At 47.7% G+C, this 18,643-nt stretch overlaps 1 protein-coding gene across 4 annotated transcripts; it reads right to left on the bottom strand.

Moving 5' to 3' along the window:
* Window positions 1-3,784: 3,784 nt before the first annotated feature.
* On the bottom strand, window positions 3,785-13,459 carry DACT1 (dishevelled binding antagonist of beta catenin 1). Of its 4 annotated transcripts, none has more exons than XM_071557298.1 (4): window positions 12,991-13,459; window positions 10,563-10,695; window positions 8,800-8,955; window positions 3,785-6,516 (listed from the first exon to the last, which is right to left on the bottom strand). In XM_071557298.1, exons 1-4 carry the CDS (start codon window positions 13,333-13,335, stop codon window positions 4,655-4,657), a joined length of 2,496 nt encoding a protein of 831 aa, XP_071413399.1. In that variant the 5' UTR covers window positions 13,336-13,459; the 3' UTR covers window positions 3,785-4,654. The 4 variants fall into 4 exon arrangements, with proteins under 4 accessions (XP_071413399.1, XP_071413401.1, XP_071413400.1 ...); XM_071557300.1 differs by having other exon boundaries at window positions 3,785-6,402; XM_071557299.1 differs by having other exon boundaries at window positions 8,893-8,955.
* Between the last annotated feature and the right edge of the window lie 5,184 nt (window positions 13,460-18,643).

Below are 18,643 nucleotides of genomic sequence, written 5' to 3'. Positions count from 1 at the left end.
GAAAAAGAAACACCATGCCATGCAAAGAGCCTCATGCAGTTCCTTGGAGGTTGTGAGAAATTCAGGAGAACAGCAAGTTTGACAGAGAGATCTGGGGCTTGGGAGTTGCAGCCATTGGTTTGTGGTCTCTGTGTCCTCTCTGCACCATGCACAGGACATTGCACAGAGCTGAGAAGGGCTCAGTTTTTTGTACTAGCAGCTCAGTTGTATGTATTTTTGTTGGCTACTCCAAAGGTACATATTAGACACTGAAGTTAGCTATTAAAATGTATTTAGCTGTTTCTGTTTCCTCAGAAATGTTCACGTCCTTGTTCTCTCCTGTGAGAAAAATCACATGCTGGGGGAGAGCCGTGCCCATTGTGGTGAATCATCTGCCAAGTGGTGACCAGAGCTAATCCAAGCCTTCACTGCCCTTTGTGGCAGAAAGGGATGCAGGTCCCTGAGGGATGGCTTTGCTGGCTGGCACCCGAGGAGCATCACTCGAGCTGCAGCCTGACCTTCCTCTGAGCCAACAAACAGATCTGGGATTACTGAAGGCACAGGAGGATCTGTTTTCAGTCCTTATCCAGCATGAACCCTAAGCCATTACAAAACTAGACAACTTGTAAGGGATGGGCAGAATCCCTCCAAAGCCCTTGGACAGGGAAAGCTGTAGAGGGCTGGGACCCACAGGCCCTCTGCAAGCACAGAAGCCCAAAACAGACCTGGGGGATGGAAGCTCATCACTTTTCCCCATTTTTTGCAGGACTTGTCAGATGGTTTTAGCACCTCAGCAACTGGCAGTGGTGATAGTGGCCCTGATCATTTAAAAAGTTCTGGAAGAAAAGAGGCAGAGTCCCTCAGAGGACTCTGGTTAGTCCAGTCCAATTTACTAAGCCAAGTGTTGGCTGAAACACCTCTTCTTTCAGCCTCTCTTGGAAATACAGCAGGATCAGACCACCCTATTTATGGGACTCTCCGTTCCCCCTTCCTTCAGCCCCAGCTGTCTGAGCCCTTGCAGCACAGGCACATCAGATTTCTCACAACACCACAAGGTCCACAGCAGGGGCCCCACGCAGTTGGGATGTCTCGGCACGGCGCCAGGGCCTCTCCCTGACCCCACACACACCAGACACAGCCTGATTCTTTATTTGCTGACCCACAGCTGGTGGCTGGGGCTGGGGAGCAGAAGATAGACCCAAAAAGCCTGCTGGAAGGCAGAGCTCATCCCCTCCGAGTGCGTGAAGCTGATTCTTGCAGTGGGAGCGACGGTTCTCCAGGTGTACAGAAGCACTGTGTCACCTGAACCACCAGGGATCAGCTGAAGGGGTCTGCTCGTGTTCCTTTATGCTGCTGCACTTCCCTGCACTCAGTTACACACAGAGCAGAGGGATACCTAATCCCAACCCCCCCACCACAACCTACCCCCACCTCGAAACAGGTCCCAGTGCAATGAAATGTTCCTGCCTCAGACTTCCAAAGACAACCATAAACACTGGGGATGATTAAAATGTGAACATTATGAAAAATACACTGGCAAGGACTCCAAGCTGTGAAGCTGGAAAGCCAGGTAGCTTAAAGAAGTGCCAGATATTCAACTGGTCTCCAAGATCAGCAGATGTTTTTCTGACTAACATTGCAAAAACTTACTCAGTCAGATGTGTTTCCTAAATCAGAACCAGAAATGAGAATGTGTGTTGTGTATTGGGGCCATACCAAGTACTTTTCCAGCACTGTTAAGATCTGTTAATAAAAAAGAAATATGGAGGGGGTTGGGTGTAGATAGAAAAAACTGGGCCTGTTTAAAGGATTCTGGTTGCTTACCTAAATCATGTAAGAAAAGGAAAATTCCTTCCCCGAACTGAAAAGACTCAGATGCAATTAAGACAGAGATACCATCAGCCCATTTCCCAGTCTGGTATTAAGCTATTCAGCAAGAGAACTGCAAAATACAGTGGCTGCAGCTGATACAGTCTTAGTGATATTTAGGTGGTTATTTAATTTTTTTTTACTCCATTATCTGAAAAGAAACCATTCAGCAGCTCACTTTTGAAAGCCAGCCTCCCTCACCTGGTACAAGGCAATCTGCTATAGCACTGCAATTAAAACCTCATCAGCCCAAAGCCACTGGTTGCTTTGTCTTTCCACCAGTGGCTCCTTTACAGCCAGAGAGATGGAGTGCACAGCTGAGGATCCTGTCTGCTACTCTGCCGCAACTTTGAGGAGATTTACAGGGATTTGCACATGTTTTTCTCGCTCAAAGAGAGATTATGTGGCATGATTAAGAGATATTCTAGGAAAGAAACTACTAACTTCCACAAGACATTCCCTTTGTTTGATGTAACATCCATCAGTTATTATGGGGAATGCATTAAGGTGCTGCTTAGCCTTATAATGCCACATGAAACAACAAATATTCTTCTCTCCCCTCTCTCTGGTGGCAGCCATTGTCCAGTAATTTCTGAACGAATTATTTAATACCACTACATAATTTTCTTATACCTACATATATATATATATATATACAAGCTGCCCTTCCGTGTCTAAAGCAATGGAAGAATTATGAGCAGATAAGGACAGTTAGAGCTTTTCCTGTATCATGGGAGATGGAAGTGCAAGGACTTTCTGGGTCACTGAATCCACAGGGCTTGTGAGGTACTTTGAAACCTTTACAGAAACTGGTATCACTCTACTTAAAAAAATTAAAAAAAGAGGAAAAAACTAGACAATTATAGGTAGGGATTTACTACACTGCAGATTAAAAAATAAAATCTGCCCCTTGGAAAAAGTGTTCACCCTCTCTAAGGAGCTGCTCCCAGAGATGTTGAATTCTGGGTGGATCTCTCTTTCCTACATTTGCAATGCAAGGAAACCTGAGAAAAAAAGCTGCTCTGCCTTTCAGGTGGGTGACAGGAGGAAGGACACAGAGGAACCACAAAGGAAGGTTCTGCTCAGCAGATCTTGCCATGGAACAGACAGGCTACACTCATATCCCTGAAATCCATACCAGTCACAGCATCCATACCAGTTGTATGTCCACCACTGCACAGATGCAAAAGCAGAAGATGAAGCTGCAGAAAGCAGCTCAACCTGCCAAAACCCTCCAGCCTTCCCACCAGGCAGCTGCAAAGCTGTTGTTGCGAAGGGAAGCAGTGCTGCCTATGGATAGCTCCTTCCTCCTTTGCTGGCAGACTCACCTCCAGTCCTATGGGAAGAATGAAACTGAGACAGAGACCAGTGGGTGACACGACTGTCACTTCTTTCCATGACCTTGCCACGGCTGTGACAGTCAGCTGCAATAGCTAAAGAGGTCATCACAGACCTGTGCTCTCCTCCACCAGCCCAGCTCCCAGAGCTCACAGCTCTGGGGATTCATTTACTGGAGGTTTCAGAGGAACACCTGTTGCATTACATGGATCGATTTGGTTACAGGAACAAACCATCTGCCCCTGTGTTGCACCAACCAAAGTCTGGGAGTACCCAGACAGAGAGGAGGATTAATATTACACTTCCATCTGCTCCGCAACGTGAGCTGCCCATCAGCAACAACCTGGGGATGCCTCTGAGCTCCCAAATCTCACCTTGCCCTTGAAAAAAATGCAAGTTATGGGAAGAACAAAAGGAGCCATGACAATCCAATTCCCTCACAGCACAAGTCACATCCACAGCAACACTTTAAACTTGCTCAGTTTCCTGCATGACCAAATGCAAGGTACGTTAACAGGTCACATCAGACATATCTAAGTGGTGACAATGCCAATATAAAACCATTGACTGGGTCTGTACCAATGTAACAAACTTTAAAAAGTATTAAAACAGACTGTTTATTACAGCATATGATGTGTTATATTAATTTACACAATGATATATATATATATAAAAACAGCCATTGATGATGTACAGTAAATTGGACATCAACAGGAATATTAAAACTACTGATACTCATGCACGTGACATGCATATGGGATTTTTTTTCCTTTTCAAAAGCAATTTTACACAATATAATGAAGTTACTAAGCCTTGGTCAGCTGCTCCAGCAGTTTACTCTGGACACCACCGCTGTCCACAGTGGGACTCCCAGGCCATCAGAGCAGAGTGCACTCCAGAGAAGGCGACTTAATCTCGGAGACAGATTGAACAGGAGCCCTTTTCTGGTGGGGGAAGGCTGGGGGAGGACAGGGGTGAGTTTCAGGAAGAGAATCAACAAGAAAACAAAAAGAAACAGGCCAGAGTACCAGGAGAAAGAAGTTCAAGATGTGGCAACAGCAGCAGCAGAAAGGGACAAGCAAAACCATGAAGACCACCCACTCTCCCTCCCCCTTACTCCCTAAAAACTCATGACCTTAAGCTGTTGATATCCTGTATAAGACCCAGGACTGGAAAAACTAGGCAAGGGAGATCCGTTCCCAGAAACATTAGCCTTTTTCCAAAGCCTTCTGACACCACACACTGGAGGCTGTTCACCACTGAAATGGCAGTGTTATGTTGGGTTTTTTTATAATGGTCTTTTATTTCCACGTAAAAGGCACTAGTATCCACCCAAGTTCTGAAGACAAGTGACATAATTTACCTTAAGCTTTAAATATTTGTATAAAAAAAATTCTGTGGAAATATGTACAAAACAAAGCACCTTGCTTCCGAAAGCAGAAGCAGATACATTCCACAAGTCACCTCACTAGACGGTTGTCATGAGCTTCAGGGAGCCTGACCGAAAGCGGAGGATCTTCTTCTTGAGGTTATGGGAGGCTTTGATTTTGACAAAGGCCTTTGCTGCATTTTCATGCAGCTCTGGCGCCGTGACTGTTTGGATAGGGAGCGTCTGGACAAACTGGGACCAAATCAGGCCCCCGCTCTCATCAGAGTCGCTGGTGGTTGTGCTCTCCCCTACGAACTCCACCTCGCTCAGGCTTGACTCGCTGTCTCCAAAGCAGTTCGTCGTGTAGTTGCTCTGCTCGTCCTCGCTCGTGTCCACCACAGTGGAGTGGAACAAGGACTCGCACTCGGCTGAGTACTCCGAGTCGCTGGCCACGTAGGCGTAGGGGCTCACGTAGGGCAGGGGGACCTGTGGGTACACCCCCACGCCTTCCCGCCGGTTCCTCCTGGCCCTCCGCAGGGCCTCCTCGTAGGAAATCTCCGCTGACGACTTCCACCGGCGGTAGTCGGCACGCTTGTGTTTCGGCTTGGCCACCACGACCTCTCGGCCGTGCCCGTGGGACCGCAGGGTGGATCTGTGCAGGCCACCACCCTGCCGGCTGGGGGGGCCCGGCTCCAGCGGCAAACCGCTGCCTCTCTTCCCCCGGGACGAGGGCTTTTTCAGTTTCTTATTTGTATCCAACTCCTCGGGAAAGCGGCACTTCTTGCCAACTGGTTTGGTTTTCTCCCGCAAGGTCTGCGAGCTGTTCTCTAGCCCGTTGGCAAGGTGGGACCTGTGTTTCAAGGCGGAGCTTTTCAAGATCTTGACGTTGCGGGTGCCTTTGTGAAGCTTCATGCTCTGCTGCTGGGCTGGGATGTACTGGGCGTTCACCAGCAGCCCATCGTCCAGGCTCTGCGAGGAAGAGCCCTCGCTTTTGAAATCCAGCGCGGGCCTCTCCTCGACAGCCGGCGACGAGGAGCGAGCTGCCTGCAAGCTGCTCTTCAGCAGGATCTTTTTGGGGGGCTGGCTGACCCTGTTCTCTGGCTGCAGCACCACGGGCTTCCCTGGGCTCTCTTTGGGAGACGCAGCGAAGAGCTGGCTGTTCTCCTTGGGGACATCCCCTGCTGTGGCCACCGCGTTGCGGTTGAGCTCCAGCGGTGCCGGTTTGACACCTCGTGGCAGGTGTTTGCTCTGAAGTTCTGTTGTTGTGCTGGGTGGAAAACCTACTGGTAAAGGTGCCTTCCTACTCTCCAGCTGCTCACCAGCTGGCTCCCTCGGCCTCTGCTTTAACGGAGAGGGTGCTGTGTGGTCCAGAGCTGGGGTCCCACCAGGAGGCAAACACACCTGCTTGGTGCTCTTCAGGTTCACCACGTTGCCGTGAGCCACCACCGGTGCCGGCTGCCTGACACACATGCTTCCATGCCTCAAGATCCCTTTGGTGGGATCGGCATTGAGGCTCGTCCTGGGTTTGTTAGTCCTTACCGCGTGAGTCTTTTTCTGAACCAGGCTCAAGATGTAACTGTCTATCCTCTTGCTGGTGGAAGGGCAGGGCGCCGTCCAGGAGCTCTGCGGGACAAAGGTGTTGGCGGATTGCCCCGAGTCCGTTTCAGACGGGGTGCAAACGTCGCTAATATCGCAACCGAGCCTCTCCTCTTCTCGCTGAGGGGTTTCAGTCACAGGGAGGAGGAACATGGGACTCTGCACAGCCACAGCGTGGAGCGGGCTGGGGTAGCGGTAGATGTCGTTCCCGTTTTTAGACACCAGATCGCACTGGTACTTGGGATGTACATCTGCAACGACATCGAGGGAATTTGAGTGCGGTGTGGACAAAGAGCGACAGACAGAGCCTGCGGTCTGGTCCTCATGCTGGCCTTCCTTATTATAGTCCATCCAGCCTATGAGATCTGAAAGGCATTTTAGAAGAGTTTAGAGCCTGCCAGGGTCAGTTCTGCTACGCTTTTAATGTGCTGTCAAGGACGCCGGTCCCATCTATGCATGCGATGTGATGTTTTAACTACAGCAGCAGCAATTTTGCAACCAAGGATGTGCCATTCAAGTGATATAAAAGCAGACTGTGGGTCTCTTTGCAACTGCATCTACATAGGATTTACCCCACTAGGACCACATGGTTGAAACAATAAAAAACACAGCCCTAATGAGAACATTTGGTTTCAAACCTTTGCTCAGATTCTTAAGAGCTTCCTATCTGACTTTCAAGCCACACAGAAGTGTGCAAGGGTCTCTTATGTTACACAGTCACCTGTGAAACTCCCTACAGGCCTCAGCACGTCTGAACTTTGTATTTTACTTGGCTAAATCCAAAGAGGAACATAAAAAATATAGACAAGAGAACTGTGAATTCTTCTAACGTACTGACAAATTTCACTTCCAGAGTCTTCCAAGCATATCTTGGGTCAGGAAAAAAACCAGACTTAATTATTGTCATTATTACTATTATTATCATAATAATAACACTAATAATAGTAACAGATGCTCCTCTTGAGTGATAAAGGGTTAAAGAATGGGAAACAGGCTGATCTTTTTACAAGGAGTGCAGGTCAATCCAGCTGACATCCTAGCCTTGGCTCTGCAAAGAGAGTTCTGCAAGAGAAATCCAGTGCGTTTCAGGATGCATGAGTCAGATTTAATGGCTAAGGTGCTTACCAGGGAGGTAAGAGACCTTAAGAACAGGGCTTCAACCCAAGCACCTAAGATTATTATTTTCTTAAGCTTAAGAAGTTGCCCTTGTCTGCTTGGGTAGGGGTACAATCTAAATGATCCCTCTAAATCTCTGCCAGTCCTGTTTTCTACCCTTGGGCTGGAAACTTCAGCCAGGGTACTCAGATTTGAAAGCTCAGTGCTCCTCACTCATCTAAGGCTTATTTCAAAGAGGTCTCACAGGCATTGGTGAAATTAGCTGGTAGAGATGATGTTCCTGTGTGAGCAGGAGAGGAAGAACAGAAAAATTAGGAGCATCAAGTTCCTCATAGTTTTCCCACTTTTCCTAAATTCTGTTGGAATAAAGAAATGCTGACAAAAAGACTTCTTTGAAAAATGCCAGTTTGAGAAATTTCACCTCTAAATGTGAGACAGTAGGAAAATGAGAGGTTTAGGTTTTTAGGATATAAACATAAAAAACCAGCAACGCAATCAGCTGGAATTCCTTGTCTGTGTTTTTCTTTTTATGTATGGCCCATGAAGATCACACACACCTTAAACAGGGAGCATTAAATTATCTCAAGCTGCTCAAAGGATAATTTAAAGGACTTGTCAGCATCTCAGAATGAATGTATCCTAAGCTGTATTTTCCCACTTTGGAATTAGAAGAGCGTGAATTATTCTGTCCTTGATTCACAACAAATCACTGTAAGTTAACCTTAAAGAGCAGAGTGGAAATTGGAAATACTGTGGTTGGAAGCATCCTCGACAACCCAGAATGAGCTAAGGCTTTTGAATGAGTATGTCTGCAAGCAGTAATTCAAAAAACAAAGGACAAAAGTCCTGCTGAAGTGTCCCTTCTGGACTACAGACAGAGGAGGTCTTCCTATTGAACCACCCCACACAACAGGGCTTGCACTTTAGCCCAGTGTCCAGGGAAACTCCACAGCTCTTAGCCAAAAGACAAAATATATCTTCTCTGTTCATAATGTCTATTTGTCTTTAATTTATAGATGCAGGACACCACTCACCATGGTCCCCTGGAGGCTGAGTGCCATCAGAACTGATAAAAATGTCTGATACAAACAGACTGACATGCACCCTGACCCCTAAAAAGCTGTAGCTACCTCCTTACTCTGTGCCTTTAATAAGGATGTGGTTATGAGGTATCTTTAATTATTCCTATTTACTAAAAATGCTTTTCTAAAGGAAACCATGTGAAATCAGCTGACTAATGTGTCTCTGTGTACAGGTACCACTGCCCTCTGCTGGGTAGAGCAGCTGTTATATCTTCACATGTTATTTTCATGTGTTTGGAGTGACACATTCACATATAAGGCTGGACCAGTGGAGGTCAGGCAGTCCTGCCTTGTGACCCATGTACGTGAGAGGCACTGGAATCTTTTCAGAGCATAAGATGTCACATGAAAGGAAGAAGGGTTAATCCAACCCAGGTACTCCTGAGGCAGTATTTCCAAAGCCAAAGCCACCTCCTGGAGTATGATGTATTCGACCTGCTTTTACTATACCTGCAGATTTAGGGCGTCCATCTGAGATATTCAGTGTTGCCTCCAAAGGGCTGCAAAAGCAAGTGCTAGAATGGCAACTGGATAAACACTCACTGAAGACAGAGTTAGATGAATTGGAAAGCGATCCAGAAGCTCCATCACTCAGCTCATAAAACCCTATAAAAATAAGAGTTTGGATTTATATTAGTTATGTCTACACAAAGTTACCATTTTTGTGCCTAGAAAGCCAGTCAGGTTCATGTTTGAGTTGGCTTGTTCTATTGCAATTGGTTATGTGATTTCATTCAGTCACCCCAAAAACAGTGCCCAATTTAGTAATATCCTTATTGCCAAGAAGGATTCTGTTCAAAAGTAAAGCACTTAAAAGTAAAACAGCAGAAATTTTTAACGTTTTTTTTTAGCCTTTACAAGGGTTGGGGGTTTAACCTTCACAGGGATTTTCAGATTTTAGCAAGAAAGATCCAGGCTGTGTTTGCCAGCTCACTCATTTAATAGTGTTATATTCCCAAGACAGACTCTCTAACTATTACTTGACTACAAAAGTGTTGGGCCCAATGCTATCCACTATTTTCTTCAAAGTTCTGGGGATAAATATAACATTTCTGGATGACAGGAAAGAAGAAAGATGGTAAATAATGTGCAGACACATAAAATTTAATTTCCTGGTAAACTGGGACTACTAGGAAAAAATGGCATACCACAAACAAAATTGAAATTGCACATTTAGGAATAAGGAATGCAGGGCATGCCTACAGAATGGGGATGCATCCTGGAAAACAATAATCCTGGAAAGGGCTTAGTCAGCGTGGAAAGCAGTTCAATCAAGCTTAATGATATGGCAAAAAAAGCTAATGAGATTGTTGGATGCACAAAGAGACTAATGAACAGCAGCAGGGAAATGACTTCAGCAGTCCTGTAGCACTGGTAAGACAGACATTGGAATGGTGAGCCTAGTCCTTGGATCCAGCATGCTTAAAACTAAAAGCTAAAAAATTGGAAAGAGGCCATCAAGCTATTTAAGAGCTTGGAAAAATGCCTTTAAATGAATGACTTCATGAACTTGACCTGTTTAGCTCATCAGAAATAAAAAAACCCCAGAAATTATACTGCATAGCACCTCCAAGAGGAGGAAAAGCTGTACATTAGAAAAGACCTCTCTTCAAGGGAGAAAAGATACAAAAAATCAATGCTGGAACAAGTCAAATTCGGATTGGAAATTAGCAATGGCTTTAACAATTGAAAATCGGTGGATTCTCCACTTTTCAGCATTTTTACAAGAAGTCTAGATGGCTCCAGGATAAGCTCCCCATAGTTAAGTATCACTTACTGCCTTCAACACAGTTAGAATGAGGTGAAATTCAATATATGGGGCATCAAATAGTTTTATTCTGTGTTCTGGCTGTAAGACCAATTTTGACATCTTGTTCCAGCTGGTGGTGCTTCCTTTCACCATTTTTTCCTGCAGTCTCTTTCCTAATATGCAGGACAATTAGAACTTCTTGAACTAATTTGAGGGTGACCTTCAAAAAAAATGCCCCAAACACTAAAAATCTAATTAAGCTTGAAATGCTCCTCTAAATATGTTATCTATGAACAGCAGTGTTTCCAGTGGTAGATGAACTCTGTTAGTAGGAACTAATTATCAGAGTGTGAACATGCTGTAGGTATTTGTTGTAGTACTGATAACTACCAGCACTAAAAACTACAGCCAGTTCAATTCCAGGTTTCAAGGGAGGCTCCACCTTGCTGAGCACTGCCCTCACCTGAACTTGGACGACTGTCTGTCTCAAGGTGTTCATCTGTTGTTTTTTCCACGTCCAGGCGGAGATCACTTATTTGCTTATCCAGCTCTTGTAGCTGATTTAATAAGCCAGCATCCCTCCTCCTCAAGCAGTTCTGGAAAACAAGAAGAAGACAAAGAACATCAGCTCCTTCAGAAGGGGTTCCAAAGACAAACATACTCCTCCACCTGAGCATGGTGGGAACACCTTGTCAGTGTTTTTTAATATGAAAACTGAGCAAAGCCATGAAATTTTAGATGGACGCTCTGGATAAATACTTAAGTGAAGAATTCTGCAGGCACTTCATTCCAGCCTGTTCCAGCCAGTTCTGCATACGGAACACACTCCACAATTTAGGAAGACCAATGTGCTGTGCTGCCCACAGCTGTGACAACAAAGCTGTATTGTGTGATGGGGTCAACCCAGACCTGTGCTCATGAAACGGGCTGGACAGCTGTGCCAGCCTAGTGGGGCACGTTCACCACCACAGTGGTGTTACTCAAAGATCACATCTGTTCACACAATGGGACGAAACAGCTCTGCCAACAAGTGCCTGTAGTGTGGGAACCGCCTTGTTCTGCTGAACATTATGAGCTTACAGTCTGCCATAGAGAGAGCGAGATTCCCAGGGCTGGGATCACAGCCCTTTTATTAGTATTGCAGTGCAGCAGGAAGGAAGAGCAATTCTTCCCCTTCTCCCATTCTAATTGTGTAAAATTGCTGCGAGATGAATTTTTTAGGCTATTTATGAAGGTAATTTGATGGCATAAAATAAGCAATAAGAAATGATTTTGCAAGGCTCTCATTAACCCGCGGTCAACACAATCAGTTTCCCCCTGTGTATTATAATGTTGCTTATCCATCATCTGTTCAGCTTCATACCCTTTAATTGCTCTGGCTTTGGGGAAAGTGGAAAAGGCAGGAGGAAGGTTCACTATTTTGGTTTCTTTGAGTGCATCGTTCTATCAGCACACAGGGGGTGCTCTGATACACTCATCGCAAAGAGTTTTGATGCTCAGAGCTGGACTAGTTCTAAACCCATTAAATCCAGGACAACCTTTCCCCTGGAGTGGGTCAGTCATGGAATCATAGAATTCCTGAATGGTTTGGGTTGAAAGGGACCTTAAACATCATCTCATTCCAAGCCCCTTGGAGCAGGGACACCTTCTACTAGACCAGGTTACTCCAAACCCCGTCCAACCTGGCTTTGAGCAAATGCAAAAACCACTGGAGGCTGGTTGAAAATGTGCTGGCATTTAAGACCATCCTTGAACAACCAAGCATGCGATCCCAGGTCTTCTCCCACATTTGTGCAGGAGCCAGGACTGGCTGGCATCCAGGCTGGAGAAGGTGATGGGTTCAAGGGGTGACTTCGCTGCGCCACCTACTGTCACCAGTGCCCCCTCCCCCAGCCAGCACCGCATCTGGTTCCAATCTGCAATGTCAAGTGCACAAATTAAAGTGCTACCACAAGTCCTCGGGTTTTTTTGGTCTTTTTTTTTCTCTTTTGAGTAATGATTCTGTTGCCCTTCACTACGGCTCTCGGCCAGCAGCCAGTCCCTCCTCAGCAGAAAAATTATTTATTTTTATCTTTTAAAGAAGGAAATAATCCCAAATTAACTAAACCAAAGGGCTAATAAGAAAAATAAAAAAGGGAGTGGGTGGAAAACAGCGGGGTGGGGAAAAGAAGAAATCAGGGGAATAAATCACGCAATCCAACTTCTCCCTGGGTGAAAGCAAATGCTGAGCCGCGCACAAAGAGCGCCAGGCACAGCTGTACGCTATTTTCATTGAAAAATGATCTGCCGCTTCATGCCGCCCTCCGTCTCTTCCCACACCAGCTCCAAAGCGCGTTCTTCAACAAAAGCATCCCTTCTTTACGGGCCCGATCCTGCCGGTGCCCGAGCGCTCGCTGCCTCCGTTCGGGGCTGGGACCCGGGAGCTGGCTCCCAACTTCCATTCATGGCAACGGCGGCGCCTCTCTTGCCTTGAATGGAAGTGGGATCGCCAGCCTGGCTCCGGGAACCGAAAGGAACTGTGCGGCCACCGGCAGAACGCCGGCAAGACCCGTCCAACACCGAGCTGTCACCTGCGCGCCGGGGTGACAGCGAGGCGGGGGTGCTCCCCGAGGGGGTCTCCGGCTCCTTCACCGCCCCTCCGCAGGCAGCACCCATGGGTCACACCGACACGCGGGGACAGAACGGGCGCGCTTCCCTTCAACATCCCCCGGCGCTTCCCTCCAGCATCCCCCCGGCGCTCCTCGCCCGCATCCCCCGGCGCTTCTCTCTCGCATCCCCCGGCGCTTCCCTCCTGCATCCCCCGGCGCTTCCCTCCGCATCCCCCAGCGCTTCCTTCTCGCATCCCCCAGCGCTCCCTGCCCACATCCCCGGCGCCCCCCGCCCCCGCTCACCAGCTGCCTCCGCAGGAGGAGGATGTTCTCCTCCAGGAACTTCTCCTCCAGGCTGCGCGGCGGCGGTCCCTCTCCCGGCGTGTCCCCGCGGCCGCCCTGCGCCCCGGGCGCCGCTCCCGCCGGCCGCCGAAGCAGGAGGCTCTTCACCAGCAGCTCCTGCCGCTGCCGCAGGTACTCCAGCTCGCCCAGCCCGGCCAGCGTGGCTTCCAGCCGCTCCCGGGTGCGCTGCCGCTCCGCCTCCGCTTCGCCCTTCTCCCTCCAGCGCGCATCGGGCTCCCGCGGCGCCCCCGCCGGTCCCGCTGCCGGTCCCGGCGCCGCCGCGGCGCCCGCGGGGCTCGCCTTCATCGCCGGGGAAGGGGCGGCCGCCGCTGACAGCGCTGCCCGCGGGGGGCCCGACGCCGCTCACAGCCCCTTTGCTGCCACCGCCACCGCCGCTGGTCGCGAATGGTCCGCGGGGCGCCCGTCTCCCTCCCCGGCTGCCACCGCCCCGCGTCCGCCCACCGCCCGCCTCCATCCCTCCTTCCTTCCCTCCCTCTTTCCTCCCTCCCCGCCCGGCGGCGGGTCCACGCCCGCGATCGCCCGTCCTCCTTCTCGTTCTCCTCTTCCTCTTTCTCCCGCTTTTTTCACCTCCGTCCGCTCGCCGCGGCGGGGTGCGGGAGGGTGGGATGCGCGGGGGTGCAAACCGCTGAGCTTCCCAAAAAACTCCGTCCGTGACCTCTGGAGCGCTGCCCGGCGTAGTTGGAGGGCATCATAGAATCATGATGGATTACAGTTGTTGAATCCCAGAATGGTTTGGGTTGGAAGGGACCTTAAAGACCATCTCATTCCAATCCCCTGCCATGGGCAGGGACACCTTCCACTATCCCAGTTTGCTCCAAGCCTCGTCCAACCTGGCCTGGAACACTTTCAGGGATGGGGCAGCCACAACTTCTCTAACCAGCCTGTGCCAGGGCCTGCCCACCCTCACCGTCAAGAATTTCTTCCTAATATCTAATGTAAACCTGCCCTCTGTCAGTTTAAAGCCAAATGCTGCTTATGTAGACAGGCATGTTCAAAACAGGTCCATAAATGATGCATCTGGGGAAAAAAAATCCAGACATGGAGAGGTGAGGCTGTAAGGAGAGGAGGGCAGGGAAAAGTGGAAAATAGAGGAGAACATGGCAATCCTTGCACCAGGACACTGAGCACGGCATAGGCACCAGGATCAAAGCACTGGTAAGGTGTTGGTTCAAAGCCTGTTTGAGTCAAGTAGCCAAAAAAAGCCATAATGAAGTGAAACTTCATAGCAGCGTGTAGATTAATTGCAGCAAGGGATCCGCAATTAGGTTTTCAATGGGCATGTGGTGGAAAGAAGCAGGGGGGTGGAATGCAGATGCTGAAGGAAAAAAAAGAAAAATGCTAGTATCAAAATAGAGCAAAAATTGAGTTGCAGACGTGCACTGAGAGGGGATAATGGAAGAGGAGGAAACACGCATTGAAGGAGCCCTTCAAAATGTGGGATTTATTTGGGAAGATGTGAGCCCACTGTACAGCAGCTCTCATAGACCTTATGAGCATCTATCTGTTTGCAGCACACAATACACCATGGGGTGTTGTACACCTACTTTACCTGCTGTAGGTGTTGGTTCTTGTCCTGAGAGCCCACAGCTGACAAAGATCCTTATTTCATAGTCTTCTTAAACCAATATAAAGTGCTTTCAAAGGAGGAGATCCAATTCCTCTTGCAGCTTCCAGCTAGGCCTCAGTCCCTCCCAAATGCTGGCCCAGATGCAGGTGAGAGCACACGCTCAGAGGATGGTTGAAACTAAAGCCAACTTGGTTTCTTTTCACTTTTAATCTCTTCCCAGGGCTGCTTCCCCCCACAGCCATGTCAGCACAGATGGTCATCTTTCAGTTTTTGAAGGGTCTCTCCAGATCATTCCAGCTGTGATTCACATCACAGAGGGATTTGAGAACAAATTAACTGAGCTGATTTGGAGTGAAACAAAAACAGAAGAAGGGAGCACATCTAAAGCACTCTAACCATCAATGGATGTTCATTAATGGACATTCAGCCTGCAGGATGAGAACACAACTGGCCCAAAGTAACACCCTTGAAATCCGTGCAGTGTGGATGCAGGTCCTCAGTGCAGCCCTGCTGCTTGGTAAGGCCATACCTGTGTTGCTGTCCTGGCTCCTGATGTGCCACCAAAAGCAGGGGAAGGGAGGCAGCACAAGTAACTTCTTTGGGGAGCACAAGCCACTTCTTTGGGGAGCAGCATCACTCCTGCCAGATTCAAGAGCCCATGAAATTGGAGCCACAGGGCAAACTGACAAACACTGAAAAGACAAGGGATGCCCCAAAGGCAAAGGTTTGCCTGAGGTTGCAAAGCAAAACTGGAAATAAAAAACAAATCCCATACTGGATCACAGCCTCTCTACTCGTTTTATGTATCTGGGGCCTATAACAGGCTCAGAAGTAGGTGCAGCCCCTGCCCCACAGCCTTTAGGCCACCCCTGCTGACCTAAAATTCATCTTCACAGCTTTGCCTCCTGTGTGGATCTTGGCTCAGAGCACCTCTGAGCACGTTTATCCTGAAAGCTCTGTTGCAATGCACAGTTACTTTCTGAGCTCTCGAGACATGGAAGCAGAGGATCCCACATTTTCCTTCACCCTTTTCAGCCAGGTTTTTCATATAGCTCTGTGCCTTGTATGCATTTGTACACAAAGCTTCATGTAATATTTATGCAAAGCTATTTCAGCTCTTTCTGAGCTGTTGTGCATGGTACAATGTAGGTACTGCTTCAAAAATAAATGACAGCTAAATAAAATCTGTCTTATTGTTCAGTTTTATTTATTTTGCCATTTATCACTTGGTAGATTTCAGTCTGATTCCTCCCTCCCAAGTCACCTCTTCCACTCTGAAGAGTAGAAGGTGCTGTTTGTCTCCTGGACTCCCTGCTGGCATTTCTGTGTTCATCCTTCACAGTTCCAGGAAGGAAAAGAAACACAGGAACTGCCAGAACAGTCAATTCCCTACATCACATGGAGAGGAGAACATACATTTGGCTGAACCAGACCCACTGTGTGGACAGGGTCAGTGAAGATGAAGGGAAGGAGGATCTGATGAGGGGCCACCCAGGTTTCTCCCCAGAGGTGAAGGAATAAGGTGCCACAGAAGCAGTGGGAATGAGGAGGCTGGACAGCATGGGAGGAGGAGATGTGTGAGTGAGCAGTCAGCAAGAAATGTCAATTTATGTGAATAATAGAAGGTAAATAAAGTATGAGCTAAGACAAAACAACTGAGAGGAGGGCCATAGAGGCTATTTGAGAGCCAGGATGCAGCTCAGCAGACTGTAGATCACAGGGGAAGGGAGGGCCTGGAAAGGCAGGGTGGGAAGGCAGTAGAAAGAGCAAAGAGAATGAGAAAAAAATGCAGACCCTTTAATTTATTCAGGGAAACAACAAGCTAAAGAACCCATAAGCAGCAAGAGAAGTCCAGCAATAGGGGGTGGAATATGAATGAAAGACAGAGGCAGATGAGGACAATAAGGTGAGAAGATGGAGGAAAGGGTGCCTTTGGTAGGAATCATCCTTGCCTAAAACAGGTATTTTAAGAATAGAAAGAATAAGAGACTAATACTTCTTTCTCCCCTCTCATTCACACTATGGTTGATCAACCCAATGAAAAACCAGTCTGAGATAAGAGCGAGGCTCCAATCCCCATATCAGCTCTGACTGGACAACGTTTGGAGGCCTCTATCTCAGCAAACCAAACATCTCAAAACTGTTAGCAAGGGCTGAGTAATAGGACTCTCATATGAAAAAATCCTGAGTCCAAAATTGTCTTCCATTCATCTCCTGGCTTATGGCAACAGCTGAAGGACTTGCTCTTACACTCCTTTGTGAAGCTGCTGTTCCTTCACTGGGATAATCAGCTGAAATTCTCCACAAATAAATAATCCCTGATTCCCCATCCTAAACTCGAACATAGAAACAGCAAGGAGTGAGGCAGTGAGTTATCTGCAAGGAAGGAGAAGAGCTGATGATTGAGGAGCTCTGTTGCTAGGATGTTGTGAGAGATGTGATTCTGTCTGGTACAGAGGCGGTTATGAAATGGCTCATCTCTTATGATTATGTTACTAAGTGGTAGAAATGCTGTGCTCCTTCACATTTCATATACTGGGTATGAAGAGACAGTCGCTGCCCCACCGAGTTTACAAGACAAGAAAGAGCAAGTGGCTGCCTCTGGTAATATAAAAAGGAGCTTTGAGAAAGTAGTGGTTGGCACGATGGATAATGAATCCCAAACAGCCAAGGGATAAGAGTTTCTAACCCCCATCTTACCATTCATTTCCTTCTCACTGGGAGCAAACCCCTATCCCCCAACTCACACATTTGTCTTTCCCACTTCCACCCCTGCTGATCATCCAATTCAGTTTAGATTAAATGAGGCCAGCTAACACTTGTTGTTTCTCCAAGGTTCATTTCTGACCTGTCACACTAAAATGAGTGCAGGAAATTGCAAAAATTGAGGGACATGACAATTCCCTGTTCATAAAATGAAAGCAAACACTTTCCTTGCTCATGGAAACACAGCCCATTGAATGCACAGTGACATGTCCACTTGGGGACTGTGCTTAACACCCACAGCTGCCACTACACCTCTGATACTTTATTTCAATCTATTCTAATGTTAATTTTCCAGATATTTCTTAATTGCATTGAATAATATAACAGGGTATAAATCTTATCAGCAAATCAGCCTGGCATCAGCTTGTGTTAACTTATTACCATGGTTACATTATTATTACTAGTGAACCTTGTGCTCATTACTAACCACAAACAATTCCAGCAAACAATCTAAACTGAAGCAAAATATCCTGGCTGTTGTTTCCATTTTTTGCCCAACAAAACTGATTTCCCTGGGTGCTTGGTAACAGCAACATACCTACCATGCACTTTGAGTCTTCTGCATTTATTTACTTGCATTTGTACAGCACTGGAACATTTCCATGCTGTCAACAAAGCACAGAGGCCAAAACCTTTAAAAGTGGGATGGGATCTTTAACAAAAACTCACAATATTCAGATGACAAGCACTGCCCCAGCCTGTCAAAACATTACCACGTTTGTGCTGCTGTGGCAAGAGCTGTGAGTGACAGCCACATTAGGAACCATTGACAGCTTGATCAGGTCCCTCAAGGGACCAGTTTCCCCTGGCTCTAATCTGCTGACTGCAGTGTCCCATCAAAAGGCACAGTCCCACCTTCCCAGTGCCACTGGCCATGTGCTCTGTGAAGGGACAGACACTTCCCATGGGGTCACTGCGATGATCTGACTCCCCCCACCTGATGCAGGAGAGGGGAACACGTGCTGGATCCAGGGACGACAGCAATGCCATCCCATCCTCTGCTCCAGACTGTTCAGTTGGGCATTTCCTATATTTGGCTGTTCCTCTGCTGCAGGTCACTGTCCCACCAGCTGTGCAGGGACTGTGGCTGGAAAACAGATCTCTACTCTGGTCTGAGTTTAGAAAAAATTACCTCTTCTTTTCTTTTTCTGTTAACCCAGATATCTCAGTGAGCAGTTGCACTGGTATGACTGAGAAGGCAGAGCTGTGCAGGAATGGAGAGACAAGAGCAGGAAACCCTCCAGCAAAAACCTGCATCCA

This window comes from Pithys albifrons, chromosome 6 (genome assembly GCF_047495875.1).
Source record: "Pithys albifrons albifrons isolate INPA30051 chromosome 6, PitAlb_v1, whole genome shotgun sequence".
Classification (NCBI taxonomy): domain Eukaryota; kingdom Metazoa; phylum Chordata; class Aves; order Passeriformes; family Thamnophilidae; genus Pithys; species Pithys albifrons.
The sequence above is the reverse complement of the archived record's forward strand: the minus strand, read 5'-3'. Positions and strand labels throughout refer to the sequence as shown.